Source organism: Podarcis gaigeae (assembly GCF_964106915.1).
Source record: "Podarcis gaigeae genome assembly, chromosome: 7".
Classification (NCBI taxonomy): domain Eukaryota; kingdom Metazoa; phylum Chordata; class Lepidosauria; order Squamata; family Lacertidae; genus Podarcis; species Podarcis gaigeae.
Window position 1 is genome coordinate 3026654 of NC_139683.1, and position 11424 is coordinate 3038077.

Genomic DNA, 11424 nt, shown 5'->3' on the forward strand with positions numbered 1-11424 from the left:
GGAGCACGGGGCGTCCTCCGAAGGGCGCCCCGTGCTTCGCGCTGCCAGCTGCCGCCCGCAAGCCTTGTGCTCTCGGGGAGAGATCCCCCAGGTGCGCAAGGCTTGCCGACACCAGCGCGGAGCACGGGGCGGCCTCCGAAGGGCGCCCCGTGCTCCGTGCTGCCAGCTGCTGCCCGCAAGCCTTGCGCTCTCGGGGGGAGATCCCCCGGGTGCGCAAGGCTGGCCAACACCAGCGCGGAGCACGGGGCGGCCTCCGGAGGGCGCCCCGTGCTCCGCGCTGCAGGCTGCCGCCCGCAAGCCTTGCGCGCCCAGGGGAACTCCCTCCGGGCGTGCAAGGCTTGCAGATAGCTTCCTGGAGCCTGGAGAGCGAGAGACGTCGGTGCGCACTGACGCCTCTCGCTCTCCAGGCTTCAGCAAAAGCCTGCATTCGCCCCATAGGACGCACACACATTTCCCCTTCATTTTTGGAGAGGAAAAAGTGCGTCTTACAGGGCGAAAAATACGGTAATAACCAAAATTCCCAATGATTCCCTCACATAAAATACAATATCTAAATTACAACAGCTACATAATTATACACTTAATTATAAAACCCACCCCCACCCTCTACTTCCCTCCACAGCAATTCGACTTCTTTATATTCCTTTCTACCTTTTCCCCCTTGCATTCTATAATAATTTTTTTGGTTAAATTCTGATTTTTCCTTCTTTCTTTATTGGTTTTGTTATTGCTTACATTTTTTTATTCTAAGCCTATCAACATGTCATTTTTAGAACAATACCTTGACATATAATCTTCGAAATACTTCCCCTCCATTCTTAACTTTTGATTTGATTGGTATCTTATAACTGAAGTTAATTTTGCCAATTCTATACACTCACTTAATTTACAAATCCACTCTTCCTTTGTTGGTATGGCCTGAGATTTCCATTTAGTAGCAATCACTACCCTGGCAGCTGTTGTTGCATATAAAGAGATTGTGGGGTTTTTTTTTCATATGTGGTATGTCTTTGCCCACCAACCCTAACAGATAAGCTTCGGGGTTTTTTATCAGGGGGTTTTTTTTGAGCATTTTCTTAAGTTCCTCGTGTATTATTCCCCAAAACTTCTTTATTTCCTTGCAACCCCAACCTTGGTGGGGGGTTTTTATGGCATCTTGTACTCCTCCTTCCAGCAACTCCTGCAGCCAAGATGGTTCCAAACATCTTGCTCTGCTTCCCTTTGGACCAAGAGGGGGTCTTCTCATCGGGGCACCCCAGGACCTCTATCCCTACTGCCCAGGCTTGCACCCCGGGGAGCCACTTCCATGCTGCTAACGCTGCAAAAACAATGCAGTTACGAGTTGCGTGGCGAGTTCCCGCCTCCCCCCATAGAAATAAAGACACAGGACGTAAAAATTCAGATTAATGGGTCGAATTAGGCCACAACTTTATTGATTACAGGAATTGAGCGGTATTGGCTTGGGCATTGGTCCTACAACTAACCGGCCTGGCCGATGAGGGTTAACCACCAGTGGGAGGAGTCCTGCTGAGGCACATCAACTAGCTAGCAAGACCAGTGGTCAGGGATGATGGGAACTGTAGTTCAAAAACAGCTGGAGGCCCAAGGTTGGGAAACACTGAACTAGGGCCTCCCCCAGGGTCACCGTGTGGGGGCGTACCGAGGGCCCACACCTCCATAGGCTTAGGACGAGGCCACGCCCCCCGGAATCCTTTACTGGACTACCCTTTATTTGGGAGAAGGTGATGGCGCTCCTTCTCCCCCTTCATCTGCATAACAATAGACTGTACCCCGACCAATGCCTACCGCCAATACCGAGGAGTTGCGACGGATTGCTACGAGGTAGGCGAAAACCAAATCGCTGAAACCAATCTGCCAGATGGAAAAATTCCTACCAGGCCCCTTGACGGCGACCTACCAAAGTTCATAGCAACGTCAGAGAACCTAGCCTAACGGGTGGGAGGGAAGGGGAAACCAGGTCAGCTGCAGCACGGGAAAGAGGGCGGTCCTCAGCCGCGCCAGACCTAAGTAGGCGAGGCCATGCCCCCTGCGCCAGCCGATTGGCTGGTGCAGGGTATGACGCAGCCAAGGATTCCCTGCTATCACGTGGGCTGGAGCCAGCCCCCGCGAGTGTGGGGAGGGGCATGAAGCCCGCAACCCCACCTCCTGCTTAGCTCAGAAGTGGATTTGCCGGCCTCTGCAGCCACAGCAGGCGCTGTGATTCTCCAGCGGTTTGGCTTCACCCTTGGAGGCGCACTCCATTGTCTCTCGAGACAGACGGACGCCGGCAGCGAGTGAAGATTGGCCTGGGAATGTAGGGGCGGTGTCCGAAGCATGCTGCAGGACCAAGTGGGGTGTCTCATGTTTGTGGAAAGAAATCCCCTGTTGTGGTTCTGGACAGTCAAGAGTTAACACTCCAGGAGCGTTCTGATTCACTGGGTGCATTGCCCACATGACCCAGGCATTTTTCCTTTGATCTGTGCTCTGTGGGGGCTGAGCTCTCTCTGGAGAGTAGTCTGTCTGAGAATGTGAGCAAGGTTGTTGTTGTTTAGTCGTGTCCGACTCTTCGTGACCCCCTGGACCAGATCACACCAGGCACTCCTGTCTTCCACTGCCTCCCGCAGTTTGGTCAAACTCATGCTGGTAGCTTCGAGAACACTGTCCCACCATCTCATCCTCTGTTGTCCCCTTCTCCTTGTGCCCTCCATCTTTCCCAACATCAGGGTCTTTTCCAGGGAGTCTTCTCTTCTCATGAGGTGGCCAAAGTCTTGGAGCCTCAGCTTCAGGATCTGTCCTTCCAGTGAGCACTCAGGGCTGATTTCCTTCAGAATGGAGAGGTTTGATCTTCTTGCAGTCCATGGGACTCTCAAGAGTCTCCTCCAGCACCGTAATTGAAAAGCATCAATTCCTCGGCGATCAGCCTTCTTTATGGTCCAGCTCTCCCTTCCATACATCACTACTGGGAAAACCATGGCTTTAACTATACGGACCTTTGTTGGCAAGGTGATGTCTCTGCTTTTTAAGATGCTGTCTAGGTTTGTCATTGCTTTTCTCCCAAGGAGCAGGCGTCTTTTAATTTCGTGACTGCTGTCACCATCTGCAGTGATCATAGAGCCCAAGAAAGTAAAATCTCTCACTGCTTCTATTTCTTCCCCTTCTATTTGCCAGGAGGTGATGGGCCCAGTGGCCATGATCTTAGTTTTTTTGATGTTGAGCTTCAGAACATATTTTGGGCTCTCCTATTTCACCCTCATTAAAAGGTTTTTTAATTCCTCCTCACTGGTAGTTTCGTTTTTTGATAGAGGCAGAAAGCTGCAAGCACGCAGCTAGACTCTAGGTTTTTCTTTTCTGTTTGTTATGCTTCTAAATAAAGAGTGTTAGATTAGAAGCACTGGTGTCGAGCTGAGTTATTGGAGACACCATGTTGACACAGACAAGCCATTTTACGCTGCGTGTGAACTCTGCTACTATCCGGCAACTGTGGAGAGTGGCAGCACGAGAGTGGAAGCGTGTGGGCGCCACTGGAGTTTGTCGGAGTGGCAGTAAATTCAGATTTATTGCAGGGCCATTGCAGCAGACTCAGTGGGTCAAAGGATTTACGACCCACAAACTTTAACATCCCCTCCCCGAAAAGGAAGTCCTTTTTCGTTCCTGCTCCAGACACTGATCTTGTCGAGATCCCTGCATTACAGCTGAGTTGGACTAGATCAGGGGTCTGCAACCTTTAAGACAAAAAGAGCCACTTGGACCCATTTCCGAAGAAGAAAAAAAACTGGGAGCCGCAAAACCATTGCGACATTTAAAACAAATATATCTCCAGAGCCGCGATCTGACAGCGGGTGGGAAGGTGACGTCGGGACAGTGCGTGACTAACGCACGCACCGCCCCCATGCGACATCACAGCCAGTACAGCGCCCGTCACAGTGGGGAGTGTCAGGGCGCACAATGCGCCTCCTCCCCTCGCTAGTATCCGCCCCGGAGCCGCGGCAAAGGTGTAAAAGAGCCACATGCGGCTCCGGAGCCGCGGGTTGCAGACCCCTGGACTAGATGAACCTTGGAATCCCTTCTGATTCTGTGGTACCCCACTGCCCCTTTTCAGACAGACGGTCGCCAGAAATTGCCGCAAACGCACCCCGTGCAGCGTTTCGGAGCCCGGCTGCTGAGCTCCTCCTCCTGTTTAGAACCCTTTTCTGTATTTTGATGCTCACATGCATTCCTCTGCATTTGAAACCTGCTGCTCCCTATCCTGAGTTTTGTGGGTCGTGGAACCATCCCAGCACCTCTGTTTTTTCTGGGCTCCTCTAACTGCAGGGCAGAAGGCAAGATCAAGCACTGCCGGATCCAGCAGGAGGGCCGTCTTTTCATGCTGGGCAGCTCGGCGGAGTTTGAGAGCCTCCTCGACCTGGTCAGCTACTACGAGAAGCACCCGCTGTACCGCAAGATGAAGCTGCGCTACCCGATCAACGAGGAGACGCTGGAGAAGATGGGCACGGCGGTGAGGGGGTGCTGCCCTGGCTGGCAACCTCTAAGGCTGCCGTCGCCCCCAACCGGGCGCCTTTCAGGTGTTTTGGACTACAACTCCCATCAGCCCTTGGGAGTTGTAGTCCAATACACAGGAAAGGCGCCGGTTGGGGGGGCAAAAGATGCTTTAGAAGATCTAGAAATCCCCTTAATGGAGCCCTTTGGGGGATGAGCAGATCTCAATGGTCACCTGGTCTAAGGGCATCTCACATTTCCACATGGGGAAGATTTGCTTGTAACAAACAAAAGTCTGCCCTTATTCCCTTATGGGGGACACAAGAGCCCTTATAGAGTCCTTTGTAGGTTCTCCATCGGTCGGAGAAAATAACAGAGGCCAACCAGAGAGTATTGAGAAGCAAAGCAGCTAGTAAGCCTGATCTTTATTGATCTGTTGCAACAGGGTGACCCCTTCACATGCAGGAAAGGACCCAGAACAAAGGTGTGCCAGCCCTTATACAGACATTTTAAATTGCCCACCCTGCAGTCCAAGACCACCCCCAGAAACATCATACATACATCACAGAAGGGGTGTAGCCCAAGACCACCCCCCAGATACATCATACCTACATCGCAGAAAAGGCGGTCTACAACAGAAATCTGAGTGCGTTGTTTATCTCCTGTCTGGCAGGTTACCTGTTTGATGGTCACTTGATTGGATACCCTGGGGAGCCTGGCCAGTCTTTTGTAATGATAAATATTTAGTTCCTGAGCCAGGTCACAGGCTCACCCTATTCAAACACAGACATACCTTTAAGGATTTGTGAAGGAAAAGACAATGGGGAGGCTTTTCCATTTTCCTTCAACCTTGCAGAGAAATATTTGAGGTCAATTTGGGAGGGACAAAATGGTTTCAGGACTTTCTCTGTGGGGTTTCAGACATGTGGTTTATATATATATCTATGTACGTACTTGGTTGGTACATTTATGAACATAGATAGATAGATAGATAGATAGATAGATAGATAGATAGATAGATAGCTATAGATAGCTATAGATATAGATATATGATCTTAATTTTTTTATATCATGCCCCTCTTGTTTTCTTCTACTGTCACCCCAAAACACGGGGAATATTCAGGGTGGGCAGGAGGGGAAGTGTGCCAAATTTCCTGAGTTTTCCTTCCATGAAGCAACAGGGGGTTTTCTCTGGTAGGACACCCCTAGGAGAAGTTCTCCATGCCCAGCTATCGGGTACCTTCAAGGGAAAGAGGCTCCCTTCTGCCTGACTGCCCTGATGGAAATTTCTGGGGCTTTTGGTGACTTCTCAATGGGAAGGGGTGGAGCCAAGGCAGCTGCCAGCCGGGAGCAGAGAGGAGTTGGACCAGAAAACGGTTTGGGTCTCTTCCAACTCCACAATTCTGTGATTCAGTGCTGGCTGAGACAGTGAGCCTCCTCTTCCCTACAGGAGTTGGACTATGGAGCGCTGTACGAGGTGCGGACCCCTCACTTCTACGTAGAAGCCAACAAGATGCCCACAGCCCGGGTAAGTGAGCAAGAAAGGACCTTGAGATGCTCTCTGCTCTTGGCTTGTTTCTAATTCTGAATGTCTCCATATTCCTCCTTTGCATCCTCACAACCAGAAACAAATAGGGGGACTTCCCTGGCTTTTTTCTGGCCCACGTAGGACCAGTCTAGATAGTTGGCCTTGGTGGAGATTTGACGTTTCCATCCCCAAAAAGTTTTTGATTTGAATTTCTACTGAAATGAGGCTGCATTTTAATGTTGTGCTTTAATCTTGTTTTTAAGTTGTATTTTAATCAATTGTTTTTATACCTGGTGTTAGCTGCCCTGAGCCCGGTTTTGGCTGGGTAGGACGGGGTATAAATAAAATATAACAACAACAACAACAACAACAACAACAACAACAATAATAATAATAGAAACACAGACGGAGGCTGCACGTAAAATCAGTTAAAATGAAAAAGCCGTTCCCTGTATTTCCTGAACCGAAAAGACACATTTCTCAGCAGCTTTTGCTGCTTTTGACCTGGATTTTTCTGTTGGCACAGAGTGTTCTCGCAACTCCCTAGTCCTCATGGTTTTGGTGGAATAATAATCCTGGATTGGACAAGCGTTAGGGCTGTCACAAAGTATACTCTGGGCAACACGAATTTATTTGTGGCTGATAAATTACAGGGTGGGCAGAGGGAAACTCACCAATTCCAAACAACATGTTTGCAAGCCTTCCTCTGCAGTCATAAAACTAAAATCTCGTCTAAAGCACACATATAACATTTTACTTGCTATTTATGTTATTAGTTAAGTTTACTTGTTTCCGTCACAGGGCATGACATAAATAAACCACTGTAGTAAAGATCCATCTACTTACGAAATTAAGACATGCATATTTCCAGCACTGTCAGTGATTTAAGACACAATCCAGAACATGTGATTCTGGAAGCTGTTTGCGAACCTTAGACAAAAGGTGTGTTCCGCAGCCGCTGTTTTCCTTGTGGTTTCTAGATCACCAGGTCCAAGTGAAAGGCGAGCGCTGATATCAGCTGGAATCTAAGCATTGCCAAGGCTTTCCACAAAGAACGCTTGAGATTTTGCTCCAGGGCTCAAATTCTGCCATTCATTTCCTGACACATCAGAGCTCCAATGTTAGCAAACTGTGTCTGGACCGCAGAAAGTTGCAGGGGGCTGAATCTCCTGGTCCCAGATAAGCGCTGGAGAGGACTGCAAGTAGTTAAGGGAGAAATGAGACTTCTGGATATTGCCCAATTCCTCGTCCTTCCTTTATGAATCCTTTCCCTTGGCCCAGATCTCCCATTAGCCTAGCAAAAGATGCACTCCAATATATTTTAAAACCCCAACACTGGAAGTAAAATAAATAGTGCAGAACACACAAGGATTGGGCAGACGTAATCCGCACAGGTTTGTTTGCTCATTTGCAGTTTGCTCTTAATTTTGAGACTGCTGTTTTTAGCGCAAATGTGGCGATAACCTCTCTTGTCTGCATCTTTCTTTCTTTTTTGAAGATAATCTCTATTGATTTTATGATTACATACTATACATACAGGGATGCGGGTGGCGCTGTGGGTTAAACCACAGAGCCTAGGACTTGCTGATCAGAAGGTCGGCGGTTTGAATCCCCTGCGGCGGGGTGAGCTCCCGTTGCTCGGTCCCTGCTCCTGCCAACCTAGGAGTTTGAAAGCACGTCAAAGTGCAAATAGATAAATAGGTACCACTCCAGCGGGAAGGTAAATGGCGTTTCTGTGCGCTGCTCTGGTTCGCCAGAAGCGGCTTAGTCATGCTGGCCACATGACCCAGAAGCTGTACGCCGACTCTCTCGGCCAGTAAAGTGAGACGAGTGCTGCAACCCCAGAGTCGGCCATGACTGGACCTAATGTTCAGGGGTCCCTTTACCCTTTACCTTCACTATACGTACACACATTACTTTACATTTACATTTACTCCTAAGAGTTGACTTTCCTCCTTCATCCTTCTGGCTTTTTTATGTCATCTCTAAGTTTTTCGCATTGTCTTTATCGATTTTGTATATTGTTGTCCTTCTTTCAACTTTATCCATACAGTGTCTATACACAAATAAATCTTTCTGTATATATACGTCTTGTTGTTTGTCTATGTTCATTTACAGATACAATTAGTTACCTTGATTGTATTTTACATTTTAATTCCTATTGTCATTAAACATCCAATCAAGTTTCTTTTAATTTCCCATTGTGAGGTTTATTTCCATTCTACTGATTTCACTATTTCACCTTATCCCTCTCTTCTTGTCTGCATCTTAGTGCACAGTGAAGGCCTTGTATGACTACAAAGCCCAGCGGGAAGACGAACTGTCGTTCTGCAAGCAAGCCATTATTCATAACGTTGACAAGCAGGATGGAGGATGGTGAGTCCTGTAGTTTAGGGCTTTTTTTTCCTAGAAAAAGAAGTGCTGGAACTTTTGCTGAAGACCCTCAAAGTCCCTTCCAACTCTACAATTCTATGATTTTATGCTGCGCCCTCATTCCCGGCTGGCAGATCCCATCATGGAATCTCCTCCAACCTCGTGTAAGAGGAGGCAGGGAAAGGAGAGAGAAATCTCCCCTTTCCTGTCTCCCCTGCTTTTTCTGGCACACGTTTTCTGCATGGTGTTGACAAGACGGGTGTGTCTCTCTCTGTGTGTGTGAGTGTGATGGTGCCTTTCTTAACCGCTCTCTTTCTGTTTCCCCATCTCCCCGGCTCTCCCCTCACCATAGCATGCGGTGCCGGCCCCCCAGTGCCCCCCAAGTCAGTCTGCTTGCCTTGTTCCTGTTACCCTCTCTAGGTGGCGAGGAGACTACGGCGGCAAGAAGCAGCTCTGGTTCCCCGCCAACTACGTGGAGGAGATCATGAACACCTCTGTGCCGGAGCAGGATGAAGCCGTGAGTTTGGGCCCCTCTGAATGAACCCTTTCTCTGCTGCCATTTTTGACACCCTCCTACTGGTACTGAGAGGGAGACACTTCTGTTTACTTCCTCCCTCCCTCCCTCCCTCCCTCCCTCCTTCTCTCCATCCCAGTGTGGTGTAGTGGTTAAGAGCGGTGGACTCGTAATCTGGTGAACCAGGTTCGCGTCTCCGCTCCTCCACATGCAGCTGCTGGGTGACTTGGGCCAGTCACACTTCTCTGAAGTCTCTCAGCCCCACTCACCTCACAGAGTGTATGTTGTGGGGGAGGAAGGGAAAGGAGAATGTTGGCCACTCTGAGACTCCTGCGGGTACCGATAAAGCGGGATATCAAATCCAAACTCTCCTTCCTTCCTTCCTTCCTTCCTCCTGAGCTCCCCCAGTTCCCATCTGCACAGACCCACTCCCAGATTATTATTATTATTATTTATTTATTCAATTTATACACTGCAATGTACCTGGAGGTCTCAGGGCTGTTCACAAACAGGACCACAACATATAAAATCAAACTAAAAAAACCCCCCAATAAAAAACCCCAAAAGAGCTGCATTCTAAAAGCGTATAGGATGTCAATCAGATCAACCAAAGACCTGGTTAAAAAGGAACGTTTTGCCTGGTGCCTAAAGGTGTATAATGAAGGTGCCAGACAAACTTCCCTGGGGAGAGCATTCCACAGACAGGGAGCCACTGCAGAGAAGGCCCCGTTCTCGTGTTGCCACCCTCCGGATCTCTCGAGGAGGAGGCACACGAAGAAGGGCCTCAGAAGATGATCTCAGGGTCTGGGTAGGTTCATATGGGAAGAGGCAGTCCTTGAGGTATTGCAGTCCTGAGCCGTTCTAGGCTTTATGGGTCAAAACCAGCACTTTGAACTGAGTCCAGAAACTAATTGGTAGCCATTGCAGTTGGACCAGGATCGGTGTAATGAAGCCACTTGAGTTCTATATGGGGGCACCCCAGCCGTGCCTGCATCTCATTGCTGGGAGGGGGCCACTTGAATGGGGAGAACCCCACGTGACAGTAAATTGTGCTATTGTAGGGGATGAAACCTAATTTTTGCAAATTTCTTCAGCCGGGGGGTCTTAAAAATATGTTTTTGCAATTTTAAACATATTTTATTTACCAAGCAAAACTAAATTACATAAACTTAACCAAAATATATTTTGAATTCCCAGGCCATGTTGCAACTTTTGAGCACCCCTTATTTGGGGAAATTGAAAGCGGGGGTAATCTGACACACCTTAAAATTGCGGCTGGTTTCGTGGAGTATGAGACTTATCAACGGCTCCTAGCCCCCTGTTTAAGATGCGAGGCTAATGAGTTTCTTGATCCACTGTTACGCTGCTAGAATCTGCAGCTAGAGCTCTGATCAATTGAACTGATGGATCAGTTGAGGTCTGCAGCCTGTGTTTGTACAATGCCCATTGATTGTGGGGCTGGGTGGTTAAAAGTGAAATGAATGTGGTTCATTTATGTGTTACTTTTGTGTCTGGGGAGCGTAGCAAGAGAAAGATAGGGATTGAGACCTCGAGGTATCACAGACCCCCTGTCTTTTGTTGGCTAACCGGCACAGCTTTAAAAACAAGAACAACAAATGAAATCCTGATTTCTCCCCTCTCTCTTTTTCTGTTGTTCAGTCTGTGGAGAACAGCCCTCTGGGCAACTTCCTGAAAGGTTTCGTTGATGTCCCTTCCTGCCATGTAGGTAAGTGTCTGAAGAAGCAGGGACTGGAAAAAGGAGGGGTTATCAATGCACCCCTCTCTGGGGGAGAAGGACTGAGTTTGAATCCAAACAGGACAGTATCCTGGAATACAACCTTCCCTGGGCGTGAATCCTAGCGCTGCTTGTTTGTGGTGGCACTGTGGTCTAAACCATTGAGCCTTTTGGGCTTGCCGATCAGAAGGTCGGTGGTTCAAATCCCCACGACGGGGTGAACTCCCGTTGCTCTGTCCCAACTCCTGCCAACCTAGCAGTTCGAAAGCACACCAGCGCAAGTAGATAAATAGGTGCTGCTGCAGCAGGAAGGTAAACGCCGTTTTCGTGCGCTCTGGTTTCTGTCATGGTGTTCCGTTGTGCCAAAAGCGGTTTAGTCCTGCCAGCCACATGTCCCGGAAAGCTGTCTGTGGACAAACGCCGCCTCCTCCCTCGGCCTGAAAGCCAGATGAGCACCGCAACCCCAGAGTCGCCTTTGACTGGACGTAACCATCCAGGAGGGGGATGCGGGTGATGCTGTGGGTTAAACCACAGAGCCTAGGACTTGCCGATCAGAAGGTTGGTGGTTTGAATCCCCGCGACGGGGTGAGCTCCCGTTGCGGTCCCTTCTCCTGCCAACCTATAAGTTCAAAAGCACATCAAAGTGCAAGTAGATAAATAGGTACCACTCCGGCGGGAAGGTAAACGGCATTTCCGTGCACTCCTCTGGTTCACCAGAAGCGGCTTAGTCCTGCTGGCCACATGACCCGGAAGCTGTATGCCGGTTCCCCGGCCAATAAAGCAAGATGAGTGCCGCAA

At 49.1% G+C, this 11424-nt stretch overlaps 1 protein-coding gene across 1 annotated transcript in view; it reads left to right on the top strand.

Moving 5' to 3' along the window:
• LOC310849100 (1-phosphatidylinositol 4,5-bisphosphate phosphodiesterase gamma-1-like) overlaps positions 1-11424 on the top strand; it is an 88413-nt gene that overhangs the window by 58214 nt on the left and 18775 nt on the right. Inside the window, exons 18-22 of the mRNA XM_083748990.1 lie at positions 4312-4495; positions 5927-6004; positions 8277-8380; positions 8798-8894; positions 10551-10617. Of these exons, the coding sequence (XP_083605116.1) occupies positions 4312-4495; positions 5927-6004; positions 8277-8380; positions 8798-8894; positions 10551-10617 (530 nt within the window). The remainder of the gene's footprint in view (positions 1-4311; positions 4496-5926; positions 6005-8276; positions 8381-8797; positions 8895-10550; positions 10618-11424) is intronic.